Genomic DNA, 18027 nt, shown 5'->3' with positions numbered 1-18027 from the left:
TCTCCTCCACACTGACATGAAGCTTAGCTTCCAATCCCTCCTCAATCCACCTGTGCAAGTGTGCCCTCCTACTTCTTTCTCTTCCAGTGCCTATCTTTGCCTTTTACATCAGATTTTAAAAATCATTCTTGGCGAATTTTTTCCAAAGAGGTACACCTGAACCATCCCAGTCATCCTCTCAACTAAGTATGACTACCAAGCATCTTCAACCCATCCTCCCTGCAATAAAAAAATAAATTCTCAAAATTTCAGGGAAAAGAATTCTAGACGTTCTGTAGTAGAGAAAAAATGACAAGAGAAAGTGAGCAGTCAGTCACATTTTAAAGAATTCTCTAAGAAACNTGAACTTAACACTTCTAAATCAAGTATTTGACTGCATCACATCCAGTTTCCATGAATTTTAAAGACTGTTGCCAAATATCAAGATAACAGAACTTCTTGGGAAAACGTACATAATGAAACAAGCTGGACAAAAGCAAGGATGTATTTAAAATCTCCTTTTTGAACTGCCAATCCACTGCCAGAAGTTTTCCCAAAATTCAAGATAAAATATCATCCCAAATGCTGCTTGATATAACTTGATGGTATAGAAGACATCTAAATCATAAAAGTTTCTGCCAAAATTGCAGGCAATTAGGTGCAGTCTCATTAACAAACTGTCAGTAGATGGCACTATTGATCCTTCCTAGAAAGAAAACTCTGCATTTTGTACTAATTAAACTGTAGCTGAACAGACTGACTGACCAACAATTAAATTCAAACACAAGTTTTTAGGTTACTTGAATGTGAATATATGTGAGTATATATGTGAGTATTTCACCCATCTACTAGTAAGACTGCATACACCAGGTGCTCACTCCAACCTGAGACAAAGCTTTGTTATACCCAGTATAACAGCAGAGGCATAACAGACAAAAGTATACAGACTGTAATTTCTAAAGTGCTGTAGTAGATCTGGGGTTAAAAAAAATAAATTGAAAAAAACAGTAAATAAGAAATGAAGTTGAATGAAACAGACCAAATGTTTATGCTCAATTCTGAAACTCATAAATCACTACAGTTAAAAAGCCAACCATTTTTTTTTTCCGATTCACACCATTGCAAATTACATTGCTGAGTTCCATCTTATAGCCACAGTTTCAAAGCACAACCAAAAATCTGTTTTGTCTGTTCCTTATAGAATATAACAAAGCATTTGATCTAGAAAGTATAGCAATGATGTGCCACTACAACTAACACAAAACGTTGCTGCATGTAATTAGACCTATTTGGTCTTTCACATTGCATTTGATTTTCAGCTTCATTTTTACAGGAAGAAATACTCCTCTATATTTTCCACACAACCAAGGCTAAATTATTACATTTCAAAAATCACTAAAAAGCTGCATTGTTGTTCATGAGTCAGTGACATTAATTCCCATCTCATACCACAGAGTAATTGAATTTCCTAAGAGGAATCTTTTGAGCACTGACTTGCTATTCTTCTGAAGCTAGGTTTCCATGAATGAAGAAATGAAGACAGAATGCCTCTAAGTGGATTTAAATGTTTGCTGCCATTTAGCCATTGAATTCTACCACCCAATTGCAAGAACTGGAAGCAGCTCAAGACCAAAAAACAGGAAGTGAAAATACAGGAATTCTTTTATCATCTCAGAAAGTATTATTAATTTAATCACTACATTAATTAAGCTTGGAGAAGAGTGCCTCAAAGTATGCATCAGAATAAGTCCGGCTATCTCTGCAGAGTGCCATAAAGGCATATCTACTAGCAAAAAAAAATCCCAACTCATATACAAACTCTCTTAAGGTATCATTTTGTTACGAAAATTCATAAGCTGATCCAAAACACTCAAGGGCAATGAAGTAACAAACAAGATTTTTCAGTAAAAGAGAAATACCAGAAATACTGAACTACTCCACAGTTACTACCACATTTTATTTAACCATACAAACCAATGTTCTACTTCATGTTCCTTGTCTGAGAAACCACGATATTCATCATAGTCTGAATAAGCTGCATTTTTACTCCCTACAACTTAACATTTCTGCATGAAACTATTTGACAGCATGAGGATTTCAGCAATAGAAGAGAAAGAAAAAGGTGTGGGAAGAAGTCAGGTATAACACTGAAAACTGTTTTCAGCGTTGTTGAGATCAGAAATACTTTTTTTTTTTTTTTTTTTTTTTTTGGTCTTAGAGCTGGTTTCCTATCATCTGCTATTCTTGCATGCAGAACACCAACAGCAAGAAAAAAAAAATCAACTCCTATCGCCTCAAAGCCTTCATTCAGAGCAACAACAAAAGTTAACATTATTGTTAGATGACATCCTAAGAAATCACTTGCTGCGAGCTCTCCTTAATCAAATCACCATACTTGCACAATTAGACCCCTTGAACTACTGGGCGTCAGCAGCAAAAACTATGAACAGCTTCCTCGTTGCCTCCCACTCATTCACCAATCAAAGCCAGAGTTTCAGTTCCTGTTTTTAGCAATCTTCATGACAGCTTTGGCTGGGACTTAAGCAAAGATTTACCTTTTGAAAACAACACAGCACTGGGCTGTATCCAGAAGCCAAAAAAACTAAAATAAACTCTATGTTTCTTCTGCTGTATGTATGACTACAATTTCTTCCTCATCAGATGAATTCTGGAATTTCATGGGAAGTCAAACTATAAAGGCAGTTCAATTTCAAGGGAAAGCATCAATGAGTTTCCACCAAAACCAATGACTTCACATTCTGCCTTAACACTGCAGCTCTTATTAACTGTCTTTGATTTATCTTAGTAAGTAAACAGCCTTACAGTGTACATTTGCAGCAAAATACACAATGTGATGTTATGATTTGTCCCATAAACATACACTGTGTTCTGAAGCACACCTTTATACAGCATGTTTCACACACAGATATGCAGCCATCCTTGCCAAAACACTAGGTTTGTTTGTTTTTTTTAATAAGAAACTGACTAATCAGTTGTTTTTGTACTACTTAGCTACTTACAGTACTAATTTATAATGCGACCTATGTTCAGTCTTGGACAACTAACCAAAAATGTCATAGTAATACATAGTTAGGCCTCACCTGGACACATTTTCATTTACATAGGGAAGAATGTTCCCCACAACTTAAAGTGAACAAAGGCTGACTACTTTTCTACCAGACTCTTAAAAAGCTTGCATAGATGAATTTGGCTTCATTTTGAGAACAAGATAAAATTTAAAAATGTAGTCCATTGCTGAAAGTATATGCATGTGACAAGAGTTGTCTCCCCAGTGCTTTTACAAAATAAAGCACTACCTTTGGTCAACTGAAACCGACAGAAAACAAGACGCTAAGAAGTTCTGAAGGTCATTAACCTGCATGGAGTGAAATGAATATTTAACATAAGCAGAAGGGGGATTATCTTTTTAAACTATCTAATAGTGAAGAGACAAGCAGTAAAAACTTTAAACCACGAGAGGGGAAATTTAAGTTAGAAAATCTTCACTCAGAGCAGTGAGGCTCTAGAATAAGTTACCCAGACAAGTGGTGGATGCCCCATCCCTGGAGGCATTCAAGACAGGTTAGATTAGACCTTGAGTGACCTGGTGCAGTGCCTGTTAGAGGGTAGCAACCCTTTCCACCCCAAGTCGCTCTGTGATCCTACAAATTTTTATAACATCATGTTAATACTAGAGAAAATACTTACTGAGACTAGAAATTCTAGTGTTCACCACATGAAGTAACAGCACTTATTCTTCAAACCAGGAAAGACAATCTATTAAATCTGAACTTTCAGTGTTTAAGACGTGAGACCAATTTGGAAACAGAGCACCTTTATATCATAGCAGCCACAAAAGTTTCATCAGAAAAAGTGAGACAAGAACAGCATTCTTTCATTTCCAGTAATTAGTGGTTTTTTTTCAGTAATTGTTACTAAAAACTCTGGCAGTTTACACAATGTGTTGATGATCCACCACAAAATCAGTGCACATAAAGCAACTGTAGGATCATCTAGTAAAAACTATTCACACAAAGTGAAGAAGTGTATGAACCCTTCTTCCTAGTCTGTAACATCTTACAAATAAAAGTTTAAAAAATACATATACATACCTTTCTTGTTTTAATGCATATTCTAACATTTTTATTCTTCTCACTAAATCTTTCTTCAAGTTTTCTTGACCCTTTCTTTCCCCTTGTAAAAATGCTATCCGAGCCTGAAAACACACACAAAAAGAAAGAAAAAAAAACAAACATTTTATTTCATTCTGTTCCCACAACAAAGAAAGCCTGACACAGAAGAAAAAATAAAACAAAAGCAAAACTGTATTGTAAGAATCACTTTAGTCAATCATTAATAACAAAAATATTTCTGCCCAAGAGACTGTATGTTGGTTTTGGCTCACAACAGTACTTCTTGTTTGGCTGGGGTTTTCTTTTTGAGTTGAAATACAGGTATAATGTAGTAAGAGAAGGTGCAAACAGGAATCATCACAATAAATGCACATCTTTGTCTTATGACATTGTTAGCATACATTCTTCTATACATTTTCTTCTGAATAAGAAGCCATATTAGAAGATACATACTTTGAAGTCATTTAGTTTTAAATGTTATTATCTTGAACAAAACAAGAAAAAAAATAGCATTAGGAACTCAGATAGACCCTTAATAAATTAACTATACAGGAAGCAGATTTATTTTACAGATTCAACTTCTACTGACTACTGAAGACAGTAAAAAATTAGAATGTCAGGAATTCTTTTTTTAATACCAACCCATATGAAGCTAAAGATCTTCCCACTGATAGGGGATGGAGGGAGTCGAGCAAACCCAATAACTGTACATAAGTGCAACACTGATATCCAGATTTAAGAAGTAGTGTAAAAGTGACTCTAATCCAATAGAAAGCAAACAGTCTTCTGAAGACCATTATAACTAAGCATAATTTGCACTCCCCTAGCAAATGACCAGATGGTTCCACAAGCCCAACTTGTTAGGCTTGACTAATGAAAATGAGGATAAGACATCAAAATTTTTATGTAAATAATGCCCTTACACACACAAATTGAAAGGAGTAATAAAAGCAATTTGAAAAATAAGAAGTAGTAAGCAGTATGTTTCGTGCCCAGCACTACTTTTCAAAGTTTGGAAACTACTATATCCATGCAGACTCTGCTAATAAAAATAATACCAGAAATAAATACTTCAAAAACTATCACCTATGTGTGGTCACTAAAGCTCTTGTGCTCTTTAACTCAACAGTATGTGATTATTTCCCTAATTCTTCTATAAGTGACAGCCTTCGCATCTTCTACCAGTCTCCCTCCTTTGGACAGCATCCTTTTACAACTATTTGCCAGACCTCGGTCACCAGGTGCAACTGCTGGGCTTTATTTCACCCTCTGCCTGCAGATAACTGAAAAGAAAACACTATAGCTGCATCTGCCTCTTAAATGCTCACAGCCAAACTATCTCCTTCTGGAAATAATTCTGGATACATAGTCACACATAATTAAGTCTTCCCACTTACTAGATAAAATTCACCTTTAAAAAGCCAAGAAAAAGTAATCCTTAATAAACACCTGTATTCATATCAACCTTTATAAAGCTCAAGAGGTTTAACAGAAAGGTTGTCTGGAAAGGATTCATTTTCTACAAAGTTTGTCACTTATGTCAGTAGTAGCAGATATCTTCTGGCAGACACACTTCAGGCTGTTTCTTTTTTCCTCTCTCCAATCAGTTTTTAAACATGTAGCAGTTACAGTGAAGGTACCTGCACAGAAGACTTACAGAATACTGCTAGACTTCAAGGCCCTCCATACACAATAAAAAAATAAGATTAAGTTACACACATTTGCTGTTAAGCTCTGCTAATTAACTTCTTTCATCAAGCCCTGAACTGAGCAGGGAGGATTGTCAAAAGTATCAGTTGACGTTTTGCATAACATTAAGCCCCATGAATTAACACATGACTTCCCAACAGTGATTTCTTGGAGAATCAGTAAATCTTAGGTTAAATACAAAAGATGAAGTAAACAGATGTATCCCACAGTTGTACTGATTTAAGTTCCATACACAAAAACAAACATTGAGGAAGTGCTCTCTATGTAATACAGCTTTCAACTCAAAGGTATTCCTTTCCTTAGAAAGGATTCTCTGGAGAGTAGGAGTTGATCAGATTTGTAACTACTAATGACTGATTAGCACCAAAACTGGGAAACAAAACAACACGAAAGTTTACTACTCATTTCCCTCCTTCCCCTTCACAAGACAACTCTTGTTTTTAATCGATTTGTAAGCCTCTAGGTTTACAAATCCACCTCCTCCAACATTTCAGCTCCTCTTCTGGGCTGACAATGCTGCTTTTGCAGACATACATTAAGTCTAATGAGGAAATCTTTTTATTTTTCACTCAGTTCTGAATTACATCAGTTTCCTGACTATACTCCGTAGGGCTGTGGGAGCACTTACAGCTGGCACAAGGGATACAAACAGGATACCAAAGTAACTGACCACCAAAAAATAACCGGTCCAGCTCCAAGCAAGAGTACAGAAAGCAGGAAACTCCAAAGACAAACCTCTCACCTCCTGACTTACAGATTCAAAACAAAAACTATAACAACATCATAACATGTATAAAACAATATTCCTATATGCAAAAATATAATTTCCCTTGGCTTAAAAACAAAACAAACAAACAAACAAAAAAAACCAGCTGAATTTAGTTCTGCATTGCTGCTAGATTTTCTATCCTTACCCTCACCTCTCACTCCCCTCCCCTCCCCCCAGCCAGACAAGACTATGCTTTGAATTCTTTAATTATAAACAAAGTAAGAAGCTTATTTTTCAGGGCAGTTTCCTCCTCTTTTACTAGACTGCCCAATCTCATATTTATAGTATAAAATACATATATAATAATATATATATTTATTATAAATAAAATATTTAAAATATATTTAAAATATTTATTTATTATAAATAAAATATATATTTATAGTATTTTCCCATCTCTCTGATATCTGCTATTCTTCCACAAAAATGAGTAAGACTTGCAAACTCTGGGATTCCTCTACACCTTGGTCCTTGGTTGTAGATCAAAGGGTTTGTGCTTAAAAATAATAAGAGTAGTAAAATAAAACTAGATAGTTTTTCACCCAGTCAACTCCAAGACCTCAAACATGAATGCTGAAGTCTTCCCAAGCTGTGTAACTAAAATCACTGATCACACAGTGCTCCAGCACTCTCCATAACTCCACTGTTTAATCAAAGCAAAACACAACGTTTTAAGTAATCTGCCAGTGAACTTCTTCAAATATCAGCATTTCACATCAAAGTTGATCCATTAAAAATCTGAAGAAACATTTTCTAGGAATAAAATTAAATTTTGTTTTGCTTTGTTTTAAAAGAAACTTGAATGGTCCTAAAAATTTTAAGAATTACTGCCCTTTAACCTGCGTTTTATTGCTCCAAACACACAGAAAAGCCTGACTGCAAGGGAATCTTCACCTCGATTAAACTTACTGAGAGGGAAGTTATTATAGTGGTCTGGGAAGGTAAAATTACATATGCAAACTAAAGGTTATTAAATAAATTCTACCTAGGCTTTCAATTGTACTGTATTAATAAATTCTGATATACAATAATCAACCAAGAACTCAAACCTAGTAAGAACCACCAAGGAGAAAAAGAGGCATAGAATCCAAATTAAAGGGCAAAGCATGCAAGGATGTATCTCCTGTTCTTGCCATACTAACACCTTTTTGCACAACCCAGGCAACCAGATTCTGATGGATTTGCCAATACTGAGACACATTCCTATTTCAGTTGCAAACACTGAAAACTCCCAAAGAGTATTTTTCAAAAATAAAATCAACTGTATGTAAATCAATAAGAAGAATTTCACTATATCCACAGAAATCCAATGATGCTATCTTGGTATATATAATGATAAGTAATCCTTAAACTGTTAACTAGACTGGGGCAAGGGGAAAAAAAGAAAAAGAGCTAGACTACTCTAAATAATTGTATAGCATTTATTTATTTAATTCAAGCTTTAAATTGCAAGTTAAAGCCTTAAGTAAGACTCTCACTCTGAAAAGCTGAGCAGTGAGACAGGTGCCACTGTCCATATCAGGACTGTGCATGTTTCAATGGCAAAGCACTTTAAAGTAAGTTCGTGCCCAGAAATTTCTAAAACACCTGTCATCTTCCTGAAAAAATATCACAACTCACTTCACCCTATTGGCATTACATACTTCTCAGCAAAAGATATCCATTCCTCTTGAAGGAGTGGCAGCCCAGAGAAGGCTGCGATGGGTAAACAGGCAGTATATGCACCCAGATGCACAGAAACAGCAAGAGATCATGGTTAGGAGGAGAACAGAAAGAAAGTAAATCACACAAACTTTCCATAGTAGCTGCACCACGAAGAAGAGTAAACTAACACACTGAGTTTGAATAATTAAATCAATTTCAGGAGAAGTGAAGTTAATCTGATTGTTACCATCTACATACTGTAACAGAACAACTCAAATGCTTGGTGCCACAGTGACAGCATCCATGTCTGTACATGCCACCACTCCTCCCCACACCTGATAATTTTGGCAGGCACTTTATTTTAGCATCATAACTCCTGCACTAACCAATCTGCACTTTGCTTTGTACCTAAAACGTAAATCAACAAGAACATCAATAATCCCGGGCAGACCCAAGACCCAGTCGTTTTCAAATGACAGGTGTTAACAGTCAGAAATAATTCCTTAATCAATGGACAGTTAACAGAAATGCCTTCAGGCACTGGATTATCTAACCTAACAAACTCTTTTTCACGTTTAAAAAAAAAACACTTCCAGTTTTAACCTCAAAGTTACTCCATTTTCAACAATATCCATCTAATTTTACCAAGAAATAACCACCTTTGCATACAAGCAACAACTCAAATGCCATCACTTGGCTAATCCAATAGCTAACAGAAACGTTAGTGATAATATTTTTTACTACTCATGAACCCTTACTACTCCACGAAGAGTCTGAACTTGCTAAAAGAATGCAGTCACAAGTGCAATGACCTATCAAACATGCTTGAATGGAAGCTCCCAAGACTCTGAAGCAGACATGTTTCTAAAAAGGGTCTGAATGAGTTCAGCAAACAAATGCAAAACATATATATAAACCAAGCTCTCTTTACAATTAGGGCTTCTTGAATGCAATGCAACCTTCCCCGGTATGCATTTCCTGAAGATCAAGTCATGCAAAATAAACCCGGCATCTCTTGTCATGTCTTAAATTCATTTTGCATCATCTTTAAAGGAAACAGGACTTCTGATGTAACTTTTACAGATAAAAGCTATAGTAAGATATTAAATAGTTTGACATATCAACACAGTCTTCTTCAGGGGGACTACAGATGGCTTCAGGAATCTCACACATTTTAGCATGTCAAGATTAAGGTGATTAATGCCAACATTCAAACACAAAATACTTGCCACATTAACCTCTAGTCAGTGTTTCTTTGTCAAATGAACAAGAAAGTTTCTCCACAATATTCACTACAGAAAATCAAACGTTACAAAAAAAAAAAAAAAAAAAAGCATACCATAGTGAAAGCTGTGACTTCACTCTACAGCAAGTATTACAAAGACATTTACCACAGACACCAATTTATCCATGTCCTATGCAAAGTAATGCAAAAATAAACCCTAATATTTTTTTTTCACTCAACATCAGTCTCCCAAGTACTGTTCTGCCCAGACCTCACTTTAATAAATGCATTTATACTTACACACACGCACTCATACCACAATAGTGACAGATACAAAAAGAACTATTTAACGTGCTCACAGTCTTCTATAAAAGCAACACTGCTAAAGGTGCTCATGACAGGTCCACAACTTAGAATGCAATGTGCTGCGGCTTCAAACAATTGCAAACAGATGGCCAAGCACAGAATGAAGCACAAAGCAATCAAAGCAACTGTAAGAGAACTTCAAGGAAGTCTTAGAATTTACATGGCAAGGGCTGTTGCTGGTTTTCTTCTTGTTTTTAATTTTTTAAAACCAGCCATTGGGAGGTGTCCTCAACAACCCCTCAACAAACAACCAAGCTGCTGTGCTTTGATGCAGGCCATCAGTACTTTGGGTTTCTATTTTAGTTAATAAATAGAAAGAATTCCGCCTTTCTGAGAAGAAACGATGGCTGTTTTGAGAACATCTCACCTATTAGAGCACACATAGCACTTACTTTACTTCTAAGACAGCAATTTAATACTGTGAACATGCAAGATTTTACAGAAAAACTGTGGAGTCAGACATCAAAAATACATCTACAAATCTTCTGCCTTCCAACAGAAAAGTAAATCTTCAGGCTTCTCTGATAGGAAAATTGGAGCACCCAGACAAGACTGTTTTCAAACCAACACTGACACAAGTAACATCAGTTTTAAAGTTAGACCGCTTCCAGCAGTTCAGCATTTAGACAGTCCATATTCCATTCAGTTGCATTTGTACTGGATTATAACTCTGACAAATACATTTTTATTTTTAAACAAAAGGGAAGAAATCCCATAGTTCTAATGGTAGCTTGTTGTTAAGGGCCCCGTTCTTCATTCACATACGATAATTAAGTTTGTGCATTCTTTCCATCAAAATTAATAACACTAGGTTAGATTACAGAGTAACACATTTCTCAATTCATTTATGCTCCTGTGACTACAGATAGAAAAGATTCCTCAATGAAATAAGTGTTAGCTTTCTCTTTTTCTTTTTAAAGTGGAGCACCAGTCTGTGTCACAGCCCTTAAACTGAACAAGTTTCTACTTCAAAATTAAAAAGCTTCTGAATATTTCTAACCCCCAGGGAGAGATAAATCAGGCTACCTTTCAAGACACAGTTTTGACTAATCACCAAGACTGAATTCTAAGTGGATCACTCTGAAATGTTATTTCATCAGCTTTTATGTCAAATTTTCAGCATTCTTCTCAAAATGACTACAAAAGAATGGGGCGTTATATTGCAGCATTGCCCTTGCCCACTCTGTACAGATCACAGGACAGGAATTGCTTCCCAGTTTCTATATTTACAGCTTCCATTTGTGAACTAATAGAATATTTAGGTATTTCTGAATTATTATTATTATTGTTATTTTTTCAGAAAAAGAACTCTGATAATTTTACCAAGGTTTCATCCTAGGATGCAGTTCCTCATTCTGGCACTGCCATTTGTCCTTCCTACATATCTCCAAAAAGCATAAGGCCCATAAGAACCACCTTAAAAAAAAAAAAACAAAAAACTTACAAATCTCTGACCACTGCTAGTAAAAAAACATCTATCCTGTAGATTCATTTAAATCGCAAGGCATTTTTTTAGAATATATCTAAGAAAGAAATAATGTTTTCTTTCTGTGAAAGCTACCACTAGAACCAGTGAGACTAATTATATGGTAACATCAAAAGAAAATACTAAAATTAAAGACATCTACAGTGTCAACATCATTATACTGGTAGATTATTAAAATGAAGTTACATTGTTAAGTTATGCTGTTAGTAATTAACTGTCACATCTAGAGATTAACCAGGCACCTAACACTAAACAGAACTAAGATTACGCTCTCTATAACTCTTAGTTGTAATACAGCAGCACACAGATCAAAACAAAGACGTACACCTTGCAGTGCAACAGACACTTACTATCAACCAGAGAATGGAAAAGGAAGGGAAAATGCCAATAGGCAGCAGGAAAATGCCAGCGTCCTCAAGGACACACACCTCCTTTTCCAAAATCAGGAATATCTACTTTTTACATTTACAAATACAGAATAGGAAATGATCCTCTACGACAGATCAAACACAATGAGCTGAACTAACTTGTTCTAGTCATTAGCACTTACACCACTGCTCATGAATGTGTTCAGTAACACATTAACTGGGAAGAGACTGAAAAGAATAAAAAAAACACAATTTCAGGTGTTAAAATATGAGAAGCCATCTACATACACACAAAAAATACAATACCACTGAGACTGAAGAGCTTTGCATCGTAAAGTCAATAGCAATATTGATTACATTTAAAACTATTGCTTTCAAGTTAATAGGGAAATAACATGAAATAGAAAGTTAAAACCCTTCTATACAGTATGTGAAGTATAGCGTAACACATCTTATGAGAGGTACCATAGAAAGTTGAGGAGGAATAGGTATTTTGCACCTCATAAATGATAATCTTGCCTCATGGCACAGAACAGTGCCAACGCTCACTAATTTACACCACTGATCAGAGAGGGAGCAGCCAGTAGCCTGACTTCTGCCAGCTCAACTGTATAAAGCTTGCTAAAGCTATGAAACAGAACCAGTCTTGTAAAACTTGCAGATGTGTTTACATTTTCTCCTTGAATGCTTCCAAATGTTAAGTATGACTCATGAGTTTGGTCACTACAATTTCATTTATTTGAGATCACAGAACAAAACACGCATGTACCAAAAACCCAAACAAATAAATCACTCTTATCTTGGAAGTAAGCTATTTCAGTTTAGCAACTATTGAAGTGACGAGAGTTCAGGAGATTCTAGTCTGACTTAATAGCACTCATTCTTTACTTTCTCGCAGAGTATTGTATGAAATATAAGCAAAAGCACACAAGCTGTGCGGTGGCAACCCCAGCATGAAGCAAAAGATCGTAGTGTTACTCTGGGAAGATTTAATTTTGTGACTTTTGTCTGCAAAACAATTACTCTTAGCTTTGAGTTGAGTAGTGAAACCGAGCATTCTCTACCACATGACACTGGCAAGGCAGGACTTTTTTTTGTTTTTTAAATAGCACTGCATGATCGTCAGTGCCAAATCTGTCAGCAGTTTGGGAGAATATAAACCAACTTAGAGGAATGAAAGAAACTTCACTGCAAGTGACAGATTTAAAAAAGGGAGATAGTCAGGAAGCAATTAATGCGTCTGGAATTCCTTAAGTCCATTCTCTACTCCAGGATCATTTGAGTTAGTACTGGAGAGCCAGAGTACTTCAGAATGCACATACAAACATGCAGAAGCCCTCCAAAGAGGACAAGAAGGCACATATCCCTCAGTAACATTAAGTAGAACTTAACCCAGAAATGTATATTTTATCGTCCATTTCTAACAACAGATTAATGCTAATCAGCTATTTCATAAGAATATTATAATGGCAAACAAACAAAGGCCCTAAAGACTGCTTGAACTCACAGCAGAGATTCAGGAATGGTCCCAAAGAACAGCCAACTTCATAATTAGCTCTTAATACATGTTGGAGTTGCACACATGAAGCAGAAGGTATCATTAAACAGTATATCCTGCTGAACCACTGCTTAGAATAGTTCAAGATCAGCCTGAGTGCCAGAATCTAACACTCAGATATGCAAACAAAGTTGTAAAAGGCCATATGCATGTCATGAAGATTTGTTATTCCCTTCTCATCAATTAGAAAAGAGATTGTCATCACTTCACCAGCATCATAAATGACAAAGTGATGAAGAACAACTCTACCTCAACGCGCCCTTTCAGCATGTAAGAGATGACCAGGTATCAGGTACTTCACACACACACACAAAATCCTCAAGCTAAGATTTGTCACATGGCTACAATGGCAGTGAAATTTTAATTCTCCCCCAATAAGTCTAGTGCTTTGTCTAAAACAAGGCTGAGTGTAAAAGAAAAACTCATCGGAGTAACTTGATCAAATAACAGTTACGCACTTTGCTGCTAAGAAAGAGTGGTTTTATTCCAAATCATTTTAAACAAGTAATAATCACACAGTAAAATAATTTCAATACCCAGTGCTGACAGAACAACTTCGGAGCAGCATTCCAGGAAAATAAACTACCCAACTGCTATGCAGATCAGTACCTTCATGGAGACCCCACGGCCATCAAGGTTTTTCTTATTCCACCTCTGTATGGTTGCACAGATAGCTTAGCATCCTATTGCTTTTGTTAAGCTCACCTGCTGGTAGGAGGTGAATCTTGCAAGAATTATAAGTTAAAGATGTAGATCAATTCTTTAAAAAAATATTATGGGAAGGATTAGACAAACAGAAAATTAAAAACTTTAGCATTTACCTAAAAAACCCTAAAGTACTTTAGATCTACAAATGGTATTTCAATATTTTAATGAACAATCTTGAACTATTTCAAGAGATCTCATTTCGAACTGGTCTAAGTATCTTTCATGGTTAACTCATGCTATATAGCAGCGACCTTTTAATTAAAAATGAAACCATCTCTGTAGAGATAATTCATACACAAAAGGAAGCAGCTCTGAACGATCTTCCTTTGGATGTCTTGCCAAGGAGCCTATGAAGAAGGCAGGATGCACCCCCAGACACACACGAAAGCAGCTTTCAGCTTCACACAGCGGTACCTGAAGTTCTTCCAGTGGCTGTGTGCCTCTAACTCTGACTGAACAGCTTCTGGAAAGACACACTTCTCCCTACCTAAAATATACAGAATTCTCAAATTGTTGTGTTAAAGCTCAAAAGGGACTTGAACTCCTCAACATATGTGGCTGTTCTCACTGTCAGCTTAGAGAAATGATTAATGAATGAACGTTTCTGGTTTTTGAACTTACGCACACTATAGTGAAAAAACGATTGCGTTATAAAACAAAGTTTAAGTATTTGTACAGTAAAGTGTATGAGTAAACAACTCTTATTTCCATTAAGAGGTACTCCAGCACTCGTGCCTCAGCAAATACCATAATGACTGGCACAAACAGAAGTCAGACATTTCCAAAGCACGTGTTACTTGCATACCTCACAGCATTTACAAATACTCCCAAGTAAGGATATACATCAACTTTTTGCAACTTACTTAATTGCATTTTCCACTAGTGTTGTTTAAATACTTTAAAGGAGTGTTTCAGAAGGTAAATTTTACTTCAGATTACATACTGTAAGATGTAATGAAATGGCAGTTTGTCAATTACGTATATTTTCCAACAGAAACCTGCTGGGATGCAACTGATAGACACCACACGCAACTGAAATACAATGTGAGTTTTGCTACTGTAGCATCTGTGTTTCCTATCATCTGCAGCCTTTGTGTGTTCCATCACAATGCTCTCAAATCTCCATCCAGATTGTTATTTATGAAAAAGCAACTAAAACTGCACTGCAGGTGTATTTAAGAAACACTAAAACCAAAGCCTATCAAAAGATATTTTAGAGGTCAAAAGAATGCAAGAATGGCTCCCTCTGGTCACACCAGCAGCCCAGGTACCACTTTTAATCACAGCCAAACAGGCAGCTCTATGGGAACGGGACAGAAGATATCAGAAATTATTCCCAATCTCCAGTAACTCATAATTCCAGAACAGCCCATGCCAGTGGCAGCACCTTTGAATACAGGCACCTTGGGACTTCTATGACCTCATATAAACACTTTTTGACCACAGGACTTTTCAGCAGCTACAATCTCGCTGCACAAAATGCTGCTAATTCCAAAAAGCTGTCTTAATTTTTTTTTTTAATACTTATGATTTTGTATCGTGCTTCCTTGACATCAGCTGAGATGCAGTGAATCTTTCTTCACAATGTAAAAATAATGACCATTCTGCAACCCTCGTAACTTACTTCACTTCCAATTTACCATTAAAAAAGGTGTTTGCCAACAGCAAAGTGATGTCTATGTTATCCAAATAGCCACTCCTTCAAAAACAAAAATACTCCTAATATTTCCATTCTATTGCTCAAATGCTTTGAAAAATGCAAAAACGCAGCACACACTCTGAAAACTTACTCATCTAGTTCATCATACTTACACATTTATGTATGCTTACATGTCTGCAATCACATGCAAAGGGCCTAACCATAAAATTCCTTTAATGATCTGAACTCTACCCCCCCCCCCCCCCCCAAAAAAAGCCACATTCAAGGACAACCTTTTAATTATACTGAAATTGGACACATTCTGAGAATTGATGCTTCTCATTCTCACTATTAAAAAACACCTGGAAGTAGCACCTGATAATTTTCCCTCAACACATTTTTAGCATGATTTTAAAGTACATATAGTACCATTTTTATCTAGTTCAGAAGACTGAAAGAAAGTGCTTTACCTAATTAACAACTAAGATCTGGATTCCATTTAAGTGTCTCAGCCTTTCAGCAGACAAAGAAAGCGGAATTGACTGGTTTTCCTGAGTACCTGAAAAGTTGAAGGATGATCCTATGAAACTTCTCCTTGACACAATGTTATGTTACTCCCCATAAGTTTCTGTAGTGCAACTCCAAAGTGCCTTCCCACTCACTTTTTTTTTTTTTCTTCTTTTAAAAATGCAACTATGGAGCCACCGAAATATTCAATATAAAACTTGTTTCCTTTGGGAGGTAACACCCAACCACAACGGTTTGCTTTAACTCCTCTAAGCATGTTAAACATAAACACATTAGACAACATGAGCTGAATGCATCTCAGCATAACAGCAACCAACATGAAGGTCATTACACTCACAGACTGAAATTTCAGCTGTGATTGCACAATATTGTTATATGGAGAAGCATCCTCTTTTTAGTTTGCAAAACAGATTCAGCCTATTCAAGAGCACAACACACCAAGTGAGGCCAGATATTTCCTTCCTATGCAACAGTGAGGAAGCACTAAAAGTTACTGCGGCAGTCAGTACTGTAAGAGAAAGGAAAGGCTACTACAGTTTAAACACTAACATCCAAGTATTTGACTTTTCTATACTTGATGCTGATGTGCACACAGATTTGGCAGCAATTAGCACTCACTCATCGACAAAGGCTGAATAGACACATACCTGAACAGTTTGAAAAGACAGTGAGAAAACTAACAGGTGGGATTCAGAGTCTGACACATGCACAGACTAAAGTACACTGGTACAGAACTTATTCAGATCCAAAGGACTGAGGATTGGTTATTATGGCTGTAGTACAAACCTCAAGTTGGTGAAGCAACTTGCAACTGAAATTAATTGTAAAGATGTGCTCCATACATGAGTACTATAAGAAATCTAAAAGTTCACTACAAGATCCAAGAAAGAAAACCAAACAAAAGCTTATGGCAGACCATACGCCCACCTGCCTTGCCCCCATTTGTAAAGAGGGCTCTTTACCAGTCACCTGAACCACAAAGGGGACAGAAGGGGAGAGATGGGAAAAATCACTCAATAATTCCCACCGGTTTAAAACTGCCAATAAAAATCCCATTGTCTGGAAAAAATCTTAAGTTCAGAGCAAGAAAATAAAACAACGTTCTGCTAAGTCATTTGGTTTTCCACATACTCTTTGTAAAGTGTTATTTGCAAAGTTATCAAGTCAACTTAGGAAGGGACCTTTAATTACTAAAGAAGGAAGAAACTACCTGCATGGGTGAGAGCTGCATCTATGAAATGTAGTTCTCATGCTTCTAGCTTCCATATTAATTACTACTGTCATGCTACCAGATTTTTTTCCTGTTCAACTCAGGAGGCTGCATTCACAGATGAACAACAGTCATAGAGGCTTCAAAGGGCAAAGCAGTTGTTTGGGGTTCAAAATGTTTTATTAGTCACAGAATAAACTGGGACTTCATTACTTGAGTTGTAGGACCAAAAAGTAATTATATGCTATAAACATACACACACATACATGAAAACCATAGGGCCTGGTTTTCATGCACGTCCTCCAAAAGAACACGCTTAACACAGTCCTATACTGAACTTAATCACTATGAAGGCTGACATCTAACATGCAAAGGAAACACACTCTCCCTGCCTCCTTCCTGATCACACTTCTATCCTGGGCTTCTGAAGTCAGCAAAAAAACAAAAAAGTTCCCCTCATACACACACACTGGGCAGGGAGCACTGCTCCTGCTTCCCATGACCTAATGCACACACACAGATAGAGTGAAGCAACACATACAAAGCCAGGATCAGAACTAGGATGGCAGATTAAGTAACAAGCAAATGAAACATTGTGGCTGTGAATGACAAACTACAGTTACATAGAAAAAAAAGCAGCAGACTTGGCAGAAACACATCACAGTATCTAGAGGCCACATGAGTTCACACCAGCACTTCCAGTC

The 18027-nt window shown here is 36.4% G+C and overlaps 1 protein-coding gene across 5 annotated transcripts in view; it reads right to left on the bottom strand.

Annotated features, from left to right (window-relative positions):
• STRN3 (striatin 3) overlaps positions 1 to 18027 on the bottom strand; it is a 51919-nt gene that overhangs the window by 31712 nt on the left and 2180 nt on the right. For all 5 annotated transcript variants that reach the window (XM_015864938.1, XM_015864942.1, XM_015864941.1 and 2 more), the window contains exon 2: positions 4092 to 4195. In XM_015864938.1, coding sequence (XP_015720424.1) covers positions 4092 to 4195 — 104 coding nt within the window. The remainder of the gene's footprint in view (positions 1 to 4091; positions 4196 to 18027) is intronic.

Source organism: Coturnix japonica, chromosome 5, assembly GCF_001577835.2.
Source record: "Coturnix japonica isolate 7356 chromosome 5, Coturnix japonica 2.1, whole genome shotgun sequence".
NCBI classification, from domain to species: Eukaryota; Metazoa; Chordata; class Aves; order Galliformes; family Phasianidae; genus Coturnix; species Coturnix japonica.
The sequence above is the reverse complement of the archived record's forward strand: the minus strand, read 5'-3'. Positions and strand labels throughout refer to the sequence as shown.